Genomic DNA, 23573 nt, shown 5'->3' with positions numbered 1-23573 from the left:
TAAGAAGTTATTGTCTTGCAAAAGTCTCACAAAATCACAATAAGTGCAATTTCTCATTGGGCTGTGAAAATGAGATGTGAGAGAATTTGGATCCTCATTAGTTTACAAAACCCACCTGTTTAATCCATGATATATAGACCACTCCTTACTCAACTTCATTCTTAGCCTCATACCCATCTTTATAACTCAACTTCCCTGTGGCTAACATCTGCTACTTAAACGTCCTTCTGCTTTTCTCCCAGTCCTTTCATATCTTGTTCATTAGTCCCTTTTGCTTGCTTGGTTCCCACTCCCCTGCTAGCACTGTGGAGCTGAAACAGCAGCCAGAAAACACCCCAAATGTCAAAGGTTTCAGCCCCTCTGCTCCTACAGATGGTCATGGTGCATTACAATACAGATTGCAAATCAGAATAGATAAATTAGTATCTTTTATTAGAGTAGTTTCTCTCCGTTAAATAATATTGAAGACAATGAGTTTGTGGAACTCTCCACCAGACAGAAGGGGAAACCAGACAATTCCCTGCCTGTACATAGCCAGAGATTTCTGAACACAAATAATTTCCAGTCACATCAAAGAGATTGCGCTCGGGTCACAAAACACTAGTACAACAGACCAATTTATACAAAACATTAAACCAAGCTATTGTTAGTGAATGAGTCCGGAATCCAAGAGATAAACTGTTTCCCTGCATGTTTAACTATTCTTTTCCAGCCGTGCCTTTCATGAATATTTGCCACATTCCCTGTATGTCTTATTTAGAGCATTACAAGTGCACCTATGTTCTATCCATTTTTCCATGGTAAACAGAAAATATTAAGGGAAAGTGTGCATCTTCAAATTATAGCAGATAATTAACCATTGGGCCATGGTCAATCCAAGTATGTCCCTGAGTTTGTGGGGAAGCAACTTCCATTTGTACATTATGCATTTTTGAAGCAAACAAAACATATATATATTCAGTCAAGCTGTAGATACTGCTCTCCAATTCCTATTCATAAGGAAGTCTAGGGGGTGAGTACTCTGTGCTGGTCTGCAATAATTTTTTTTTAAAAAAAACCTATGTGAACATGATGGGAGCTGTTTGATCTTTATCCACAGAGGCACAGCTACTCACCAGTGGGGCATTTCATGTTTCCTCTTTAGATGCATCCCAAAAATTACACCTGCCATGTAAGATCCTGTTTAATGTGGTCTCCTGCCAGGATTTAGACAGCTATGGTAGAGAAAATGTCTCTGCATTGAACACATTTGCTGTTCCTTCATCAGATCCCATCCAAGTCATAATGACAGTAGAACAAGGTGGAACAGAAAAGGCTTATATAAGCAAAAAGTTGCCAGAAGTCTCAAAAGGCATACATCCTCAAAGGCACTAAGGAGAGTGTAGCTGAACATAGGAATGGCAAGTTCCCAAATGTCTGGGATTAGTAAACAAAATTAATCTGGAAATATCAGAAAATCAAGGAGTTTCACCAGATCTGCTCTGAGTTGTTGTTGTTTTAAATAGTCTATAGAACTTTAGCTTTCTCTGCAATCCTGTCTGGCAGAACTTCAGATGGGCTTGGGGGTTGTCTCTGGCCAACCTGCCAACCTCCAGTTAACTACTGTACAAGACTCAGAGAACCTGAGTGCTGACAGTAAACTGTTCATGAGATCCTGTTGCTTTATCTAAGGAGAGTGTTTAGAAGAGCAACAAATATGTTTAAAGTGTGGCAAATCTCATGGCTAGCCCAGCAGAAATAGGGAATTGCAACACAGTGCCATTCAGTGGTAATTTGCGTCTCCCACATTATATTGAAGATTTATTTCAAATCATTGCTAAAAAGGATTATTATAATTTATTTTAACATTTTTAGCATATATCCCAAGGCACTGTAAAAGAAATCAGGGCTTGGTAGCTTTTCTAAATTCTGTGACTGAATTTATCTCAAGGAAGAGTATAATATAACAAGAGTTGTCATACTGGGCTGCTGAAAAGAGATATTACTTCAGTAATTCCTACAGCAGATCTTTAAAGACAGCTGGCATTATTACTGCATATTGTAAACTGAGCTCTAAGACTGAGAAATTGTTGCTTATCTAAGACTGTTTAATGAGTCAAGTAACTATAGAAGGATTTCAATTGTGGATGTTTCTGGGTTACAGCAACATCCTTTAAGCACTATGCTGCACTTGTTTCCATTCTGTTCACACTTAGTTGAAATTTATCTTGGAATATAGAAGAAATATTTGACAATATACATTGTTGTTAATGTGGATTTTCTGGTAAGTGCCAACACAGCAGGTGAAATCCTGTTGGCAGAGGTGGGCGGTTCATATGTTTGATGATGTCAGCCACAATGTTAATCTTTAATTTAAAATTTCCATCCAGCCCCCTCAAATTCCAAGGCTCCCTAGGAAATCATTTCAACCTCGGGAAGCCTTTGGAACCTTCAGGGTTGAGGGAAGCCTTTAACATCCAAGAATTGCTGCCTCCCCAAGGTTCCTACAGACCTCCCCTGGTTGACTGTGTTCCCTACTGAGCTTCAGAACCAGGGGTAAGTGTGGGTGGGATAGGAAACTTTAAATTTTAGATTACACCCACAGAGTTGAGCAGCAGGATTTCAGCCATTTTATTTAATGACACAAAACTTCATAGTAAATAGGATTGTATCATATAGCCAGACATGACAAATAGTAAAGATTGATTGAGACTGAGGTGTCTCAACTAATTTGGCTACACCTGAAAAAGAGTAAGCCAACATGAAACATAGTAGATCTTAATAATAATGTTTGAAAAATATATTTAGAACACATTCTGCAACACTGCCTCTATGCTGAAATGATTCTTTTCTCCTCTCTCATATGAATTCACTATAGTCAACAGAGCATTACGTGGTTCAGCACCTTCCACCTATATTTTCCATCATCAGCAACCAGTATGGCCAATGGTCAGAAATAACATAAGCATGTTGTGCAAAGCTGACTTAAAATAAGACAGGATTCAGGCCTGAGAATTGTTCTATCGGACTTCAATTTACAGTATATTGCAGATGACTGGAACCAGGGATCACCTGTATTTTGTTGTATTCAAATAGAAATGCCCAGAATCTCTCAAAGGCTATGGCAGATAACAACTTTTAAAAAAAAACAAACCAACCAAAAATTGTGAACATTTTACACATGTGACATAAAGGACACAACAAGCTCAGAAATATCACGTTACATAATAGGCTGATTGCATGCTGCTGTCCTCTCTTTGACACAGCATGAGACAGTGGAATATTCTGTTCAGGTCCTGTCACATTTCCAGAGGATATGGCTTGATTCAATAGACAAATTATTTAAAATATGAGAGGGTCTATTCAATTAGCAATCCCACTTCAGGATAAAACATGGGACATGGAAGATCCATATCCGAATGCCCTGATATGTTTTATTAGCCTTAAAAGCAGAAAACAGAGAGATAAGTGAGTTATGATGTGGGGACCCCCTGAAGGAGGTCTCTCATCTATTCCAAGGCTTCTATTAGGCACAAAACAGTGCAGGGTTAAATACAATACAAATGCCCCTCCCTTCTGGTGCTAGTAACTGTCAATTTTGGGGGAGTGATCTGGGGAGTTAACCTCCCCATGACATGACTCCAACTGCTATCAAGTCAACAAACACCTCCTAAGTGTTTCTAATTAATTAAAAAAATGGGAAACATAACTCATTCACAATTTGATTTTTAATTCCAGCATTCACTTTGTCCAAATTTGGTCAAGCTAGAGGAACAGTTTTGAAGCAATTCATCCCATTGAAGTACGTATTTGTCAATGGGCTGCAACTGGTTTAACTCTTATTAGTCTGTGTGAGATTCCAGAGCATTTAAATATATTTTTTCATGATAGCATCAGTTTCCAGCATATTAAAACTTTGCCAGTTTTGGTGTTAAGTAGCAACAGAGCTGACCTATTGCCTTCTTTAAACAAATTATGAAGGAACTTCTAGTCGTGCCTTTAAATCACTGATCTATATTAAAATTAGTTCAACAATGAAGAAGAAAATACCCATGTTCTCCCTTTACAAACCTAAATAATTCTTAACCAGCTTTGTAAATGGCCAGGATAGAAGAGTTCTATAAATATTTTCAATTTTATTTTTGCATCTGGAAGTATCAAGCACAAAAAAGAAAAGGGGTAAAAATGACAGGCTTTAAACCCTTTAGTCTTATTTGTTGAGATGTGTTTAGGAGTGCCAGTTCTCCCATCTTCAAGACAGTCAGATATTTATAGGTACAGGTAACCAATCCAATAAACAAGGTTGAACAGAGCAAAGGCTGTAGGGAAGAAGATCCGAGAGTAGGAGTCAATTTTGGCCACTCGAATGTGTATCCTTCCTTCTCTCCATGATCCTGTGCGGCAGTCATCAAAGCAACAAAAGAAGCTGGTGCAGTCTTTCCCTTCAAGGCATTCATATCCATAATTGTCATCATGTTCTTGAAGGTGACGGATATTGTTAATGGGAATTAATGTTGACCCAGGGCGGACAGGAAGCACAGGTGGATTCTTTAAAAAAAAAGAAAGTAAGTTAAAATTTTGCCTCTGAGATCTAGCTAAGAGCATATTGAGTCTGATGTGGAGTAGAAGCAGGGAAATGAAGTGTTTCAGGCTCCACATGCAGAAAAATCATATGAGAAGCTTTTCCTAGGTTATGTCATTCAGACTGCAGGTACAGGATCTCATGTTTGAAAATTGTCCTCTGTGCCAGCCTGAACATGGCATATCAAGAAGCATAATCTAGCTAGTTCTTTCTGACAGTACAAGACAAGTTCTGATATTCTAATTTCAATATATAGTAAAAGTCAAGTTGCTTCAAATGAGGTAGTTGAAACATACAATATCCTATGTGAAGTAATAAAATGTGAGTCTGCTATGCATAATGTGCCCATTAGATCTTTCCCTTTCAAACCATCCATCCTCATTTCATTTATTATTTTATTTATTTATTTAACTTATATGCCGCCCACACTACCCAAAGGTCTCTGGGCTGCTTACAACAATTAAAATACAATAAAGATGATAAAACAATTAAACTATATACTCTAAAAATTGCCATCAGGACCCACAGCTGATATTATTTCAATTAAAAGCCTTCTGGAACAGGAAGGTTTTGACCTGGCTCCGAAATGTCATCAGCATCAGCACCAGACGAATCTCAATTGGGATGGTGTTCTATAGTCTGGGGGCAGCTGCCGAGAGGGCCCTTTTTACTACAAGCCATCCCTCTTACCTCCTTGAAGGACAGCTGTTTCAAAACGGCCCCCTGGCTAGATCTTAACTGCTGGGAAGGTTCATATGGAAGGAGGCAGCCCTTCAGGTATCCAGGGCCCAAGCCGTTTAGGGCTTTATATGTCAAAACAAGCACTTTGAATTGGGTCCGGGCAGCAACTGGTAGCCAATGTAATTTAAACAGAATCGGCTTGATATGTTCCCTGGCGGCCCCACCACTCGCCAGCTGCGCAGCTCGATTCTGTACCACTTGCAGTTGCCACACCATCTTCAAAGGCAGCCCCATGTAGTAATTGCAGTAATCTATACAATATGTTACCAGTGCGTGTGCAACTGTCATGAGACTCCGCTTGTCAAGGTAGGGCCATCACTGGTATAATTTCCGCAGCTGAAGTAAGGCGCCCGTGGTCACTGAGTTCACCTGGGCTTCCAGAGTTAGACTGGGGTCCAGGAGCATCTGCAGGCTGTGGACCCTGTCCCTTAGGGGGAGTGTAACCCCATTCAGGGTAGGGAAATGGCCCTCCAACCTGTCCGGCAAAGCACCCACTAACAGCACTTCCATCTTGTCTGGATTGAGTTTCAATTTATTAACCCTCATTCAGTCTATTATCAGGTCCAGAAACAAGTTCAGCACAGAAACCGCCTCACCTGGATTGGTGGAAAACGAGAGGCAGAGCTGAATATCATCAGCATATTGCTGACTCCTCAGGCCAAACCTCCTGATGATCTCTCCCAGTGGTTCCATGTAGATGTTAAACAGCATGGGGGACAGTATCAAGCCCGGAGGAACCCCATGACATAAATGCCATGGGACAGAGCAACTGTCCCCCAGCACCACCCTTTGGACACGGTCAGCCAGGAAGGAGCGGAACCACCGTAAAGCGGTGCCCCCAACTCCCAACCCAGACAACCTATCCAAAAGGACATGTCTGTCCCATGACATTTATGTCATGGCCAATGGTGTCAAAAGCCACTGAGAGGTCCAGGAGTATCAACAGGGTCACACTCCCCCTGTCTTTCTCCCAGCAAAGGTCATAGTACAGGGCGACCAAGGCAATTTCTTTACCAAAACCCGGCTTGAAACCCGATTGAAATGGATACAGAAAATCCATTTCATCCAGCAGCACCTGGAGTTGCTCGGCCACAACCCGCTCCAACACTTTGCCCAAACAAGGGAGGTTCGCCACTAGTCGGTAGTTAACCAGCAGCCTTGGGTCCAGGTTAGGCTTTTTTTAGGAGTGGCTGAATTACTGCCTCTTTCAAGGTAGTAGGAACCACTCTCTCTCTGAAAGAGGCGTTCACGGCCTCCTGGACCCAGGTGCGAACCCCCCGGCAGATCTTCCAATTAGCCAAGATGGGCAAGGGTGGAGTGGAGTGATGGTAGAACGGACAGATCCAAGCACCCTGCCCACATCCTCAGGTCTCAACAATTGAAACTCATTCATTAATACTTGACTTAAGCACGGCACTCTGGACACATCCTTTGATTCTGCAGTAATGGTGGAGTCCAACCCACTGCGAATCCGAGTGATTTTCCCCTCAAAATGAATGGCAAACTCATCACAGTGAGCTGATGAGCAGTCTGGGACCTCCACTGGAGTTCCCGGTTGAAGAAGCTCCTGGACCACCCAAAATAGCTCTGCTGGATGACAATACAGCAGCAATACAGCTGGAGAAATATTGCCATTTCACCAGCCGTATTGCCACGAAATAGGCCCAATAATGAGCTCTAAGTCATGTTCAATCAGACTCCCAGCGGGATTTCCTCCACCTGCGCTCCAGCCGTCTCCCCTCTCGCTTCATTACCCACAGTTCAGAAGTATACCAAGGAGCTGTCTGGGCTCTGTGTGCAGGGAGAGAGATCTTAGGTGCAATTGTGTCAGCCGCCCGGGTCATCTCCCTATTCCATAGGGTGACCTGAGCTTCGACAGGAGCACCGACCATATCAGACAGATAATCCCCCAGAGCAATCAGGAAACCATCTGGATCCATTAGTCTCCAAGGGCGGACCATCTTAATAGATCCTCCACCTTTGCAGAGGGGAGAAGTACTGTAGCTAATAGACTAAACTTGACCAAGAAGTGGTCTGACCATGACAATGGGGTCACAACCAGCTATCCACATCCAAACCACCATCTTCCAGTCCCGTTGAGAAAACCAGGTCCAAGGTATGGCCCTTCTCATGTGTTGGGCTGATGACACATTGAGACAGCCCCATGGTTGTCATGGCAGCCATGAAGTCCTGAGCTGCCCCAGTCAAGGCAGCCTCTGCATGGATGTTGAAGTCCCCCAGCACCAACAGCCTGGGAATCCTCAACATCAGGTCCGAGACTACCTCCATCAACTCAGGCAGGGAGACTGCTGGTATGCAACAGGGTGGGCAGTACATCAACAGAATCCCCAATCTGTCTCATACACCTGACACATAATACAGGCCCTCAAGACCTCCTCTCAAAGGGATAGGAAGCCTGGTCAAGGAGATAGAACTCCTATAAACTATAGCAACTCCCCCTCCCCAACCCTCCAAACACCAGGTCAGTACATAATAAGACTGCCCTCATCCATGATGTAATTCTGGATGAGGGTGCTAACCTGGCGTGCCTTACTGAGACCTGGGTGGAAGAGGAGGGTAGTGTTCCCCTCTCCCAGCTGTGTCCGCCTGGGTACTCGGTCTAGCAGGGCCCTGATACAGGCTTTGGCTTCCTTTGTTATGTTTCCATTATCTCTCTCCCTTCCCCCCACCCCATTTATTAGAATCTTTTTAAGGCCACAGAATCTTAGGACTGTCTTACGCTAAAATACCTATGCATGCCTAAAATAGTATTTGGATATTATTTTCTAATATTTGAATGCCAATTCCTGCTTGCAAACACATCAAATGAACATCTATGTATTTAAAATACTTTTACCCCATCTTTCTCCTTAAACGGACCCAAAGTGACTTATATCATTAAAATACAGTATTAAAGCTAACAACATCAAAGGATGAAACAAATACTGTACAAAAAACAAAACCCTTAGGCAGTCAGTCACTCAGGGAAAGCTTGCCTGAAACTCAGGGAAAACTTGCCTGAAAGCTTGCCTGAAAGTCTTCGCCTGCTTGCAGAAGAATAGCAAAGATGGGGCCAGCCTAGCCTCCTGTGGGAGGGAGTTCCAAAGTCTAGGAACAGCAACAGAGAAGGCCCTCTCTCCCTTGTACCCATCAAATGCACCTGTGAAGGAGGCAGGAAGGAGAGAAAGATCTCTCCTGATGAACTTAACACTTGAGCAGGCTCATAAAGGGAGATGTGGTTTTGAGATAGCTTGGGCCCATGCCATTTAGGACTTGAATTCAACCCAGAAACTGCCATGTAAGGTCTACCATTGTCCTTATTATATGTGTTCTATGTTCCTCATTTCTTCTCTGAAGTCATATTTAGTCATGTTCCTAATTTCTTCTTTAAAGTCATTTTTAGCTGACTAGAGTTGATTAACTTTGGCATGTGTGCCCAGAAGTGACTTTTATGATAGTTAAGAACTGTGAAAGATTGTTTATGAATGAAACTGAAAGCTGATTATCTGTGTTGCTCCTATTTGGAGACTGTTTTCTATAAAATGTGTGCATAAAGGACAGAGTCAGTAAGTTAGAACTGTGGGCTAGACTCTAGCCGCTAGAGCAGGGGAAAGGAAAGGAGAATGAGTGCAGTCTGTTCAATGATTGGGAATAAGGATTTGATCTTGTTAGTATTTGTGTAAAAGCAAGTATCTGTCTGTCTGTCTATCTGTCTGTCTCAGGAAGTGCTTAAAATATAAAGAAGAAAAGTAAAGAGTTATGATGGCAGGCTGTAAAACCGGGCAACTTGAAACATTGTTCATGCTATTACTTTTTCACTGAATCGTTTTATACCTTTGTGTGTGTTTTCAAACAAAACTTTTTTTAGCGTATAAACCCTCATTATTTTAGCACAAGAAATCATGCCTGCGTATACTGCTGGTGTTATGAGAAACGGTTTATGCAGTGTCACCAGAGAAAACAAAGCTGTATTTCATCAAAACCATTTTAAAAGGACAGTGTGAAATAGGCGCTTAGTTTTGGCAGAGTTATAGCAGCAATGTAAAATGAAACACAGGCTGTTTGCCTTGTTAAGTGATAAGTATAATCCAAGAGGAGTCCCTGTTCAGACGTTTATATGGCAACCCAAGCTTTGTGGAAGTACTGTACTTGGCAGTGGTTGCCATTTGGACAGCAGTAAACACACACAGTGAAGGTGTGTGAGCGCCACATGAACATTATACGTATCTGAAATAATTGCTCATATGTGCGTTTAGTGTGGGAGAGAAGCAAGTTACATAAACTATATTTAGGTTTCTTCTAGAAGCCCATCTTCATTATATTAACGATAGCAATTTGTGGTAGAACAGGATGTGGTAATATTTGCTGTCAAATACACATTGGAATGTTGATTTTGAAAGTAATCAGTTATTAGAGCACAAAAATTAGTTAGCTGCTTAGTTTAAAAATAACTGTTCACTCTCCAATTTCTCAAGAAAGGAGAATAATTTGCCCTCAGTTACTCTTCATAAAAAGCATCTGAATACTACAGGTCACATGCCTGTGGTACAAAATACATTTTCCTCCCATCCACTCTGCCTCAAAGCTAAGGAAAGTTTTTTTAAAAAATTGAATTTTTTTTCATCATCTGTTAAAATGATTGTCTCAACACATCAAAATACCAGGCCGAAAATAAATAAATAAATAAGTAAATAAGTAAATAAATAAATAAATAAATAAATAAATAAATAAATAAATAAATAAATAAATAAATAAATAAATAAATAATTTTTTTCCCTACACAGGACTGAGAAAGCCTAGTTGTTTTTTCAACTGGACAAAAGGTTTTCTGCAGAAAATCTAAAGTGGGGGCCATCCGCCGTGATCTTTCTCCTTTTTAAAATACAATGGATCGAGCTGAGATGTCCAATGCCCCGCCTTGCCCGGTAATTCTCGATTCCTTTCAGCCTGTGACACCAGATTTGGTGGACAAGGCGCTTGATCGCTGTCGGGCCTCCACCTCTTCTCTCGACCCTTGCCCGGCCTGGCTAATCAAAGCAGCCAGGCCTGTAACAACAGAATGGGCCACTGCAATAATTAATGGGTCTCTCCAGGAGGGCAAGGTTCTCCTTGCCCTCAAGGAGACACTCATTAGGCCCATTAGGAAGAAACAAAACTTGGCGACGGACGACATTGGAAACTATAGGCCTGTCGCCAACATTTCTTTCCTTAGCAAGGTGGTTGAGAGGGTGGTGGCAGATCAGTTCCAGGTGCTTCTGGATGAAACCAATGTTCTGGACCCATTCTAGTCAGGCTTCAGGCTGTGCTATGGTATGGAAACGGTGCTGGTCGCACTGATGGATGACCTGTTGAGGGAGGCTGATGGGGGCAATATCTCCTTGTTGGTCCTCCTTGACATCTCAGCAGCCTTTGATACCATTGACTACAGTATCCTCCTGGGGAGGTTATCTGAGTTAGGAATAGGTGGCCTAGCGCTTGCTTCTTCTTGGAGGACCGGCCCCAGAGAGTACAGCTTGGAGAGAGGGTTTCGACCCCATAGAGCCTCAACTGCAGGGTTCTACAGGGGTCGATCATCTCTCCAATGCTGTTTAACATCTACATGAGGCCGCTGGGGGGGTCATCAGGGGGTGTGGAGCCTCGTATCACCAGTATGCTGATGACACGCAGCTCTACATCTCCTTTTCATCTACCTCAGTGGATGCCGTTCTGCTCCTCCAGCGCTGCCTGGAGACTGTACTGGAATGGATGCAGTCGAATGGGTTGAGGCTGAATCTGGACAAGACGGAGGTCTTGAGGGTGGGTGGTCCTTCCGTCAGCGGTATAAGTAACTCCCTTTCTTTCAGGGGGACGACCCTTGCTGCAAAGAATGAGGTTCGCAGCTTGGGGGTACATCTGGACCTGGTGCTTACCATGGAAACCCAGGTGGCGTCCGTGGTCCACTCCACCTATTTTCATCTATGGCGGATTGCCCAGCTGCGTCCATATCTTGATCGGGGGCCCCTCACTACTCTAGTACATGCACTCATAGTCTCGAGATTAGACCATTGTAACGCACTCTACGTGGGGCTGCCTTTGAGGCTGATGCGGAAATTTCAGATGGTCCAGAATGCGGCAGCCAGGCTACTTAGTGAAAACACCAACACATCTCCCCCACTCTGGCTGCTTTGCACTGGTTGCCCATCCATTTCCGCGTCGACTTCAAAGTGCTAATGATCACTTATAAAGCCCTAAACGGTTTAGGACCTCAATATTTGGCAGATCGTCTTCTCCCACCCAGATCTACCCGGATCACCCGTCATAGCCAGCAGGGACGGCTGAGGGGTCTGACGCTGAGAGAGGCTCGGAAGGAAAAAACTAGAAACTGGGCCTTCTCGGCGGTGGCCCCTCGGCTGTGGAACACCCTTCCAACAGAAATTCGGCTGGCACCCTCGCTGGGTGTTTTTAAAAGACAGTTAAAAACTTGGCTATTTAGGCATGCCTTCCTTCCAGTCAGCTAAGTCTTTTTTTTAATTTCTCCTTTCCTTATCCTACCCCATTTTGATAATTCTTTCTTAAATTAATTGTTTTTAACTAATATAGTAATTGTATTTTTTATGATTATATATATTTTATATTGATATATTTTATGTTGTAAGCTGCCCCGAGTAGACATGGTCTAGAGGGGCGGGGTATAAATAAATAAATAAATAAATAAATAAATAAATAAATAAATAAATAAATAAATAAATAAATAAATAAATAAATGAATAAATGAATAAATGAATAAATGAATAAATGAATAAATGAATAAATAAATAATACTTTTTTCCATTTAAAAACTTAATTCAATTTTTGCAAAAAATGGGGGGTGGTGGATTTAGCTAAATGTTAAAAAGGCACAAAAACTCTCAGAGAGTAGGGTGAAAACTGTTCAGACTGTTCACTCTTATGTGTGAGAATGAAATCAATAAATATTTAGGTTGCTACTTAACATCCTAGAATAAGCCAGTGCTTGAACCAAGTGAATTCTACTCTTTGGTAACATGGCTACCTCATAACTGGACAAGTAACTTTTACACCCGAGTTAGATTATCTTTGTTACGATGTAATTGTAACATAAAGTAATTGCACATTTGTTGTTGGGGGAAAAGATTCAGTCAAAATATAAATGATGAACACCCACATGAACGGAATGAAGAGAGGCAAACATTACAGAATGTCATAAATGTAGATATTGCCATGTAAATAAGATGACTAGGTATCCAGTTATGTGAAATTTTACACATTGACCTCTTGTATTGTTCGACTTAAGAGCTGACTTTACTCACTGCCCAAACCTCTAATTTTTTTAGAGATGGGAGCCTTGTCTCAAAATTAATGCCTTCCCAGCTTCCTAGTGTTCTCTGAATGGGACTACAATGATACAGTAGCCAGCAGCTAAGGGAGCCACTGAAAAAATTTCAATATGAGTAAAAGTTGCTGAAATCATATGATTAAATTTTAAAGAAGTATTTTAACACATGCTGCCTTTTCAGCATTCTTGGTAACTTGTAGGGTATAATTGAGGCAATTACCATCTGCAGTGTTGTTGAAATGCAGGGCTTAAACACACTATAATACAGCAGGCAGACAATTTGCTTTTCATGTGAAGACAAGAAACTTTTGGATGGGGCCCATTTTTGACGTATTGGTTGCTAAACAATTATATCTTAAGCGATTTGGGGTGGTGGTGTTTTCTTTAACTGAATAATAAGCATTGATATAGGGAAGACAGGTGTAAATTCTTCAATACCAAATAGGCATATCAAATCAGTGTATTTGTACCTGTCGAATTTATAAAGGTCTCTTTATAAAGAGACCTTTATAAAGGTGACTTTATTGTTGCTGTTCATTTATTGTATACATTTTATTGACATTATAGCCTTATTATAGCTGTATTTCTATTTTAAACCAATCCAGGAAAGGCTTTTTGATAGACAGGTTCTAAATAACTAAAAATATTGAATTCATTATATTATGTCACCTGATTTCTGTTGCTTTTACCAAATATAGAATCTGATGGAAACCAGCTTGTCCAACACTTTCCCCTCTGTATGGATTCTGCAACAACTAGTGGGCCAGCCAAAAGTAGGTTCTTGCTTCCTTATTAGCCACTGGCCAACTCTCTATTTACAGATTTTAAAAATATTAAATATATCTTCAGTCATGTTTTCTTTGCTCCTTCCCATTTTCTTTCTTTCCTGCTTGCCTCAGCTATTTTTGTCTAAGAACACAGTTGATTAAGGGCATAAAATTTCCTCAGGGAGCCAGCAGAAAACTGGAAAATTAGTAGTACGGCTGGTCTCACATGATTCAATCAAGCTGCTTTCATACATGAAGGGATTTATCTATCTATTTATTTACTTGATGTATACTCATTCCTGTGGGCCAAAACAGATGCCTCAGTTAGAGGGCCAAAACAGATGCCTCAGTTAGAGGCACACCAGCATGGAATGCTGGGACTTGCCGCAAGAGAAAGCCAAGCAGGCAGGGTTAACGCCGTGCTCACTGATATTCTCCATGAATTTGCTTTTTCCTTTTTATACAATCTGAAGGGGAAGCTTTTCCAGAAGGTGGCAATCACTACATTTTATATCAATGATTTTCATATTTATATAGACTGGATGAAGAACTAGCCCCTTTTGTCTGACCCACCTCTTAGATACTCATTTTTTTCCCTACACCAAAACCCTGAATCCCTGTAATTGTTCCTCACAGAAGAAAAATACCAGCTCCTTGATCATCGGGGGTGTTATTTCTGAACCTTCTGAAGAGTAAACTTTTTGAAGTTCAGTGAATAGAAATGTACACATTGTTCTAAGTGTGGTTATAACATAGATCAGACATTCTCAACGGGGACCATATGGTCCCTGGGGAGTCTTGGCACATTTCAAAAGGGCCACAGACTGGAAACAATTCTTCATACACTAATAAGGAACATTATGCAACTTAATCCTGATTCGGCCTGCATTTTTTCATATTATATTTATGGTTATGGCCAAAAAAAGGTTGAAAATAGATGCCATAGATTTCTATGAATGTATTATTATACCAATATATCTATTTTCAGTTCCCCAGATTCCTTCCCAATGGTTCCCAGCAGAGATGGCCAAGAAGGAACAATGGCCTTAGGGTAGTTCACAGCAATTTCGATTGTATAATAGATTGTGACTATGGGCTAGAAAGGAGGGAGCAAAACAAGAGAGAAAACTCTAGAAGGGTTAAGAACAGGGATTGAAGAGAGATAATTATTTGCCATTATTGTAATCATTCCTTGATATTTTTTTTACCTATCCATGTGAGTGAATAACTCAGTTATTCAATAACTTAATGAATAGTATATAAATACTTAAAGGAGTATATGGGGGAATAAATTATGTTAATATAGATGTGAAAGAATTAAGAGGCAAATAATAATATATAAAATAATCTTTAAAATTAAAAAGAATGATAAACTCTGTAAGGAAGAGTTAAAATGGAGCCCACTCAAAGGTTATTTTGTTATCCATTTGCGTGATGAGGAGACAGAACCCACAGTGTAAGTAACAATGTGTGTTGCAGTACACACTCATATCACAAAAGGAGCTTGTGTGGTGCAAAGCAGAGATGTAACTAGGGTAGGACAACTGGGGCTTTACCCAAGGGCACAAAAAACTAGAGAGCACCAAAGTCAGAAGTGAGTTGACTGGAAGAGTGTAAGTTAACATGAACAGTAACATGTCCTACAGCTAATAATTTGTGGGGAAGTCTGTAGAGGGCCCAGCTTGTCCCATTGCTTGGAGTGAAGACCAAGTGCCATACCTCAACATGTGCCACGGAAGCTTCTCCACCATTAAGAAACAGGAAGTATATGCTCTTAGAGAAAGAAGTGAGGGCACTGTAGCATCATGTCCATCCTCTGCCCTCTGAGACAATGATAAGGACTGGCACACCTACATCGGTGCTGAATCCATGCCCAAGGAGGAGGAAGACACCACAGCACCACTGGCAATGTGGGGCAGTCCCCAAGATTGCGCAGCAGGAGTCTCGTGGTGAATTGGGAGGTGATGTTGCTGCCCTGGGTGCTAACGTTCTAGAGAATCATCCATGCCAGAATGTATGACTGAACTCTGATTCTTTTTTGCACAATGGATATCATTTAGATCATAGTGAATTACACAATGATCTGATCTTCATGTTTTGTAGATACATATCTTAAACCCCAGCATCACATCCATTTCTGTTTTGGAAAGTGCAAATTTAGTGAATCCAGACTTTGCTTTCAAGACTGTTTTCAGCATTAAGGTTTTCAACTGCACCACTGTTCTCTTTGAGAAAAGCTTTCCACAGTTCTCATGATTCCAGTTCAGCGATCCCTTACTCCAATATCAATAATCAGGAAGGTTTGTTTGTTTTTTACAAATGTTAATATCATAGTAATGAAATGCAATTTCCTATTTTTTTATAAGAGGTGGCAAAATGATATATTACTCAATGATACGCTGCATATTAATATTTTAGTATGTTTACCCTTTGGAGGGTTATCAGAAGTTCCTGTTCCTGCATTCTAATTTCTTTTGAAGTTCAAAATTATTGAATAAAGAAAGAAACTGTTATTTACAATGACTAAGGCAGTGGCATAAGGAAAAGAGATATTGCTATATGTAACTATGTAATATCCTCCTAATACCAGAGACAAATAAAGACCAAAATATAACCATGGTTAGCAGAACCAAGTCAAAAGACATATCTAGGGGGAAAGGGAAACCACAACTTGGAAGCAATTCATTGCAATAAACTGCAATGACAAATTAGAACTATTTTTCTGCAACACATTTCTTCTAAGAGCAATGAAATGTCATTGCTTTTATTTTAAAAACAGCATTAACATTTTTGTTTACCCAATGCATAACATCTTCACATGTTGGGAAATGGTTGTGGGGTGCTCTCTCTTCTGTTAGACATGATATAGCTAGAAGTCCCCCCCCTTTTTTTTCTTCTTCACCATAATCTTAGAACTGCAGAACTGGAACGGACCCTATGGATTATTGAGTCCAGCCTCTGTCTGTTTTTAAATAATTTTTAAATAAGCATCTTAAGCCTCAGAGCAGAGCAAGAGATCCTCCCAGCTCCAAATAATTAGCCAAGAGAGATGCAGTACAGGAGGTATGGTCAGCTGCCAGCACTTCTTGGGAGTAGCTATAGTACAGTACTGCATCGTTAGCATCTCTAGGAAATGCTGGCAGCCAGCCACACACTTATTGTGTTAATAAGTGATTGGTGTAATGTTCTAGCCATGCCAAGGAAGTGCTGGCTACTGGCCATATTTCCTCGCTGAAATCTACTAGTAAGTCATGACTAGAGTAGGCCCATTGAATTAGTGGCATTTATGGAGGAGTTGATTCACAAAATCCCCACTAATGTAATGGGCCTACTCTAGTTGTAACTTACTTCTGTCCTTGTGCCACTCTTGCCTCCAAACTGATGAACGTAATGGAACGCATTGCTATACTCCTTTCCTCTGGTGATTTATGGCAAGAGCAAGTTCCTCTTTTGTTAACTTTAATCTGTTACCTTTTAAAGTAAATGTTTCCAAAAACCAGATGCAAAGATAAACAGACGAGAAATAGGTTGCTTCCGCTCCCACTGCACACTTAACAGGGAGTTTAGTAACTTTAAAATTAAAGATGCAAGCGAGCATAATCAACTACAAAAGATTGTACTTCCAAGATTCCATCCAAATAAACAAAATTACTGCATATTTGTGCTGTATGCCAAAAGAAGGCCAAATGTATGTTTGTGTTTTAACTGACACTAACATCTGGAGCCTCATATTAATGAGTCAAACCCCAGTTTTAATCCTTAACTCTAATCTCTCACAAGGAAGCTACCAGCAGACCAAACATAAGGCTAGTTATTATAACTGAGGAACCTTTTTAACCCATTTAGATCCCAGTTGTGTTCAGTGATCTCATGTAGTCCAAAGGGAAAATTTGAAGAACTTGGAAGTACATAAACACAGTCACTGTTGAATTATGTTAGACTATACCTAGAAAAATATAGTACAAAGAATCAGTTACCTGTAATCTGCTCTTTTTCCCATAACTGAGCTGTAACTGCAGTGCATTACAATTATTTACAAAGCGATATCACTCCTTCTTCATGACACCTGATACCTTTGCAAGAGGCTACTTCAGAATGCTCCAAGTATTTAGACTCACCAATGACTTGTTTTTTGATTTCTTGTCCTTTTCTTTGGCCCCCTTTTTGTTGCTAGTGAAATAGTGCAAGGTGCCATATTCCATCAAGGCAGCAAAGACAAAAATGAAACACACAGAGACGAAGAGGTCCATAGCTGTTACATAGGAGACCTTGGGAAGAGACTTCCTTGCAATGGTGCTCAGGGTCGTCATTGTCAACACAGTGGTGATGCCTGCTCAGAAACAACAAATACAGTTTGACATTATAACAAAATGTTCAGACAAGATGACTCTAGAGATCACTAGACTATGAGCCATGCTGAGATCTACAGGGGAAACAATCATTAGACAGGAGCCAGCCACCACAGCAGTTTGGCTCTAGTAGAGGATGGTCATAGAAGCAGGCATCTATGGTTTTAATTAAGCATGTATAGTGTTTTCATTGGATTACTTTCACCAAACACTTCAGGAGTCTACAGGGTGACAGCCAAGAAGAAAATGGAGACTAGTTACTGTGCACTTCATTGTGCGCACACGGACACACACACCTTTAAATGAGAGAATATGAATCTATTTCAAAAAGTCCAAAGCTGTGTTACATTTAAATTTTAAGGCTGCATATATTTCTTAAAATACGTTTGTCCTGCCAACCCTTTATTATAATCATAATTTTAAAAATATCCTTTGGGTGATTTTTTTATTTATATTTTTTTTCCATTCTTCATTTGTAATTTGATTTAATGAACTTCAGAAATATGACATGACCAGATAGGCGGGATATAAATAAATAAATAAATAAATAAATAAATAAATAAATAAATAAATAAATAAATAAATAAATAAATAAATAAATAAATAAATAAATAAATAAATAAATAAATAAATGTTTTATGATGTTTTCGCTGTAATCTTCTTAGAGGGCCTTGCAATATATAAAAATTAATAGATGAAGACATATCATAGCAAAGGAGGCAGCATATTTATTTTAGTGCTATATATTTCACTCACATTGTATCACTTCATTTCTCACAAGAAAGCTACCAGCACACCAGCTATGTGGCTGGTTATTGTAACTGAGGAAACTTTTTAACCCATTTAGATCCCAGTTGTGTTCAGTGATCTCATGTAGTCCAAAGGGGAAATCAAACATGTGCAATAAAGAACTTAGAAGTACACAAATATAAGCTTTGATGAATTATCTCAGATTAGACCTGGAAAATAGCTAGTACAAATAATTAGTTACCTGCAATCTGCTCTTTTTCCCATAACAAAGCTGTAGCTGCAAAGCATTACAATTATTGACAAACGATAATATCACTCCTTCGTAAGAACTGAAAACTTTGGTTACTTAGGTGGTGGTCTCTCTAAATCAATGGTTCCCAATCTTGGGTCTCCAGATATTCATAGACTACAACTCCAAGAAAACCTGGTCAGCAAAACTTGTAGTGAAGACTTCTGGGAGGTTTAGTCGACAACCACCTATGGACTGACTGCTTTTGTTTGTGAAGAAAAATGGTTCGGAATGACTGCTTTAGTTTGTAAAGAAAGAATGTGAAAAATATCATTTGCGTGATCATGCTGCTACCTCATGCTATTTGTGCTTATTGGAGTGATGACAAAGTCTTGCACAGCTTAATGGCTTATAATATTCAGATGCTATTAAGCAATTAAAACTAATTCTTTAATTTGGTTGTTGTTGTTTAGTCGTTACGTCGTGTCTGACTCTTCATGACCCTGTGGACCAGAGCACGCCAGGCCCTGCTGTCTTCCACTGCCTCCCAGAGTTGGGTTAAATTCACGTTGGTATCTTCGATGACACTGTCCAACCATCTCATCCTCTGTCGTCCCCTTCTCCTCCTGCCTTCACACTTTCCCAACATCAGCGTCTTTTCCAGGGAGTCTTCTCTTCTCATGAGATGGCCAAAGTATTGGAGCCTCAGTTTCAGGATCTGCCCGTCCAGTGAGCACTCAGGGTTGATTTCCTTCAAAATGGATAGGTTTGTTCTTCTTGCAGTCCAGGGGACTGTCAAGAGTCTCCTCCAGCACCACAATTCAAAAGCATCAATTCTTCGGCGGTCAGCTTTCGTTATGGTCCAGCTCTCACTTACATACATTGCTACTGGAAAAACCATAGCTTTGACTACGTAGACCTTTTTCAGCAAGGTGATGTCTCTGCTTTTTAAGATGCTGTCTAGGTTTGTCATCACTTTCCTCACAAGAAGCAGCCGTCTTTTAATTTCGTGGCTGCTGTCACAGTGATCATAGAGCCCAAGAAAGTAAAATCTGTCACTGCCTCCATATCTTCCCCTTCTATTTGCCAGGAAGTGATGGGACCAGTGGCCATGATCTTAATTTTTTTTATGTTGATGTTTGCGCTCTCCTCCTTTACCCTCATTAAGAGGTTCTTTAAGTCCTCCTCACTTTCTGCCATCAGAGTGGTATCATCTGAGGTTGTTGATATTTCCTCTGGCAGTCTTAGTCCAGCCTTTCGCATGATGTATTCTGCAAATAAGTTAAATAAGCAAGGAGACAATATACAGCCTTGTCGTACTCCTTTCCCTATTTTGAACCAATCAAATGTTGTTCCATATCCAGTTCTAACTGTTGCTTCCTGTCCCACGTATAGGTTTCTCAGGAGATAGATAAGGTGATCAGGCACTCCCATTCCGTTAAGGACTTGCCATAGTTTGCTGTGGTCCACACAGTCAAAGGCTTTTGCGTAGTCAATGAAGCAGATGTTTTTCTGGAACTCTCTGGCTTTCTCCATAATCCAGCACATGTTAGCAATTTGGTCTCCAGTTCCTCTGCCCCTTCGAAATCCAGCTTGTACTTCTGGGAGTTCTCAGTCCACATCCTTCTCAAGCCTTCCTTGTAGGATTTTGAGTATAACCATTCTAGTGCGTGAAATGAGTGCAATTGTACGGTAGTTGGAGCATTCTTTGGCACTGCCCTTCTTTGGGATTGGGAAGTAGACTGATCTTTTCCAGTTCTCTGGCCACTGTTGAGTTTTCCAAGCTTATTGGCATATGGAGTGTAGCACCTTAACAGTGCATCTTTTAAGATTTTAAATAGTTCAATTCACAATGCCATCACCTCCACTGGCCTTGTTGTTAGTCAAGCTTTCTAAGGCCCACTTGAGTTCACTCTTCGGGATGTCTGGATCAAGGTCAGCAACCACACTATCTGGGTTGTCCGGGATATCCAAATCTTTCTGGTATAATTGTATATTCTTGCCACCTCTATTTGATGTCTTCTACTTCTGTGAGGTTCTTACCATTTTTGTCCTTTATCATGTCCATCTTTGCACAAAATGTTCCTTTGATATCTCCAATTTTCTTGAAAAGATCTCTGGTTTTTCCCTTTGTATTATTTTCCTCTATATCTTTGCACTGTTCATTTAAGAAGGCCCTCTTGTCTCTCCTTGATATTCTTTGGAAGTCTGCATTCCATTTTCTGAAACTTTCCCTATCTCCCTTGCATTTTGTTTCCCTTCTCTTCTCTGCTATTTGTAAGGCCTCGTTGGACAGCCACTTTGGTTTCTTGCATTTCCTTTCCTTTGGGATGTTTTTTGTTGCTGTCTACTGTACAATGATATGAGCTTCCATCCATAGTTCTTCAGGTACTCTGTCCATCAAATCGAGTTCCTTAAATCTGTTCTTCTCTTCCACTGTGTATCCATAAGGAATTTGGTTTAGATTATACCTGACTAGCCCTGTGTTTTTTCTTACTTTCTTCAGTTTAAACTTGAGTTTTGCTATAAGAAGCAGATGATCAGAACCACAATCGGCTCCAGGTTTTGTTTTTGCTGACTGTATAGAGTTTCTCCATCTTTGGCTGCAGCGAACATAATCAGATTTTGGTATTGCCCATGTGGTGATGTATGTGTGTGGAGTCACTTCTTTATTGTTTGAAAAGAGTGTTTGTGGTAACCAGCTTGTTCCCTTGACAAAACTCTATTAGCCTTTGCCCTGCTTTGTTTTCAACTCCAAGGCCAAACTTACCTGTTCTCCTTTTCATCTCTTGACACTGTACATTAGCATTCCAATCCCCTATAAAGAGAAGAACATCTTTCTTTGGTGTCAGTTCTAGAAGGTGTTGTAAGTCTTCATAGAATTGGTCAATTTCAGCCTCTTCAGCATCAGTGGTTGGTGCACAAACATGGATTACTGTGATGTTGAAAGGTCTGCCTTGAAACTCTCTATCATTTTTGATTGTATCCCAGTATAGCTTTTCCCACTCTTTTGTTGACTATGAGGGCTACTCCATTTCTTCTATGGCATTCTTGCCCACAATAGTAGATATGACAATAGTCTGAACTGAATTTGCCCATTCCCGTCCATTTTAGTTCACTGAGCCCAAGATGTCAAGGTTTATTCTTGCCATCTCCTGTTTGACCACCTCCAGCTTACCAAGGTTCATAGATCTTTTATTCCAGGTTCCTATGCAGTATTTTTCTTTGCAGCATCGGACTTTCCTTTCACTTCCAGGTGCGTCCCCAGGTGAACTTCCTTTCGGCTTTGGCCCAACCACTTCATTAGCTCTGGAGCTACTTGTACTTGTCCTCCACTCTTCCTCAGTAGCATGTTAGATGCCTTCTGACCTGAGGGGTTCATCTTCAAGCATCATATCTTTTAGCCTTTTGTTTCTGTCCATGGAATTTTCTTGGCAAAGATACCGGAGTGGCTTGCCAGTTCCTGTTCCAGGTGGATCATGTTTAGTCAGAACTCTCCACCACGACCTGTCCGTCTTGGGTGTCCCTGCACGGCATAGCCCATAGCTTCTCTGAATTACTCAAGCCCCTTCACCACAACAAAGCAGCAATCCATGAAGGGGAATTCTTTCATTTACTTTTGAGCAAAGGGATTGTGTTTTTAAAAATACTTATTATTTTTATGCAAACACATTATTTGTTTTTTTATTAAGTTCTTGTAACAACTCACATTTTCTTTCTGGAATTTGGACAACTTTTAGATTTGTCTCTTCAGTGCCCCCCAAAAGTAATAATTTTCCAATATAGCTGCATTTAAATTTACTTCCCCATTTCATAGAAGTAACTAGAATGAATACTTTTAGTTACTTTAATACATACATACAAAAGTGCTATAAAACATCAGCCAGAGGTACAAAATTCACTCTCTTCCCAACTACCTCACTGTTGCTTCAACACCCACAACAGAACACAAGTCAGCACTTGAACCATGAGATCTTCCCTCTCTGTTATTTTGCAGGGCTACACTCTTACAATAATAAGGGCAACTAAGAAGTTGCAATTACACTGAAAAACGTGTTAAGTTATCCCTGATTAGGTGATAAACCATAATGTAATGCAATAACTTTCCTTTAATATTGCAAAAAAGTAAACTAGAAGTATTTGGTTATTTGCCATTCATTACTTCCTAACTTGTCACAGAAGAAATAAAGAATTAAAATGCAGTATTAAAAAAACTGCTGTAAACTAAAGTACACTTGAAACCCAGGAGCAAATAAACAGAGATGGGGTTTGAAGTGCACAGATACCTAATGATGTTCTTGCCGGCACTGCATCTTTGTTAATCCAGAATGAGACCCAAGAAAGAACAACAGTCAGGATGCAAGGAATGTATGTCTGAATGGTAAAATACCCCATACGCCTGCTCAGGACAAAGAAGATTGTCATGACGACATAATCCCCTGCATGAGAAAAAAAGAAATCCATTCTCAGTTATATCATCCAGGTGAACTCTTCATACACTTTTCATTTTGCTTTCCTCCCAGAATATCATCCTGTGATGGCTGAAAAATTATGAGTGGAAAAACTATCTCAATTACCTTTATGGCTAATAAACACATACGAGGATGCTAAACCTATAAACTGGGTAAAGCAAGGAAATACACGTTGAGTTTGGATCTAGATTTACGTACATAAAAGTGAGCTGATAAAAATGGACTTCCTTCTCCCATCTTTTCCATGGCCGCCTCTCCTCAAACCTGCTACACGGAGGGCCCAGGGCCCCTGACTGAAATATTCTACTGTGGTTGAGAAGGAAGAGGGACATTCTTCCGAACTGGACAGATGCACCTTCCATGAGCCAAAA

At 40.4% G+C, this 23573-nt stretch overlaps 1 protein-coding gene across 6 annotated transcripts in view; it reads right to left on the bottom strand.

Annotated features, from left to right (window-relative positions):
- Positions 1-411: 411 nt before the first annotated feature.
- GABRG1 (gamma-aminobutyric acid type A receptor subunit gamma1) overlaps positions 412-23573 on the bottom strand; it is a 144749-nt gene continuing 121587 nt past the window's right edge. For all 6 annotated transcript variants that reach the window (XR_013545843.1, XM_020806393.3, XM_078394708.1 and 3 more), the window contains 3 exons: positions 23017-23169; positions 17521-17732; positions 412-4527 (listed from right to left, as the gene is read on the bottom strand). Coding sequence is in view for 5 of the 6 variants with exons in the window: in XM_020806393.3 (XP_020662052.3) it covers positions 4249-4527; positions 17521-17732; positions 23017-23169 (644 nt within the window). In the remaining variant the exon portion in view is untranslated. The remainder of the gene's footprint in view (positions 4528-17520; positions 17733-23016; positions 23170-23573) is intronic.

This window comes from Pogona vitticeps, chromosome 5 (genome assembly GCF_051106095.1).
Source record: "Pogona vitticeps strain Pit_001003342236 chromosome 5, PviZW2.1, whole genome shotgun sequence".
Classification (NCBI taxonomy): Eukaryota; Metazoa; Chordata; class Lepidosauria; order Squamata; family Agamidae; genus Pogona; species Pogona vitticeps.
This window is presented reverse-complemented; position numbering and strand designations above follow the sequence as displayed.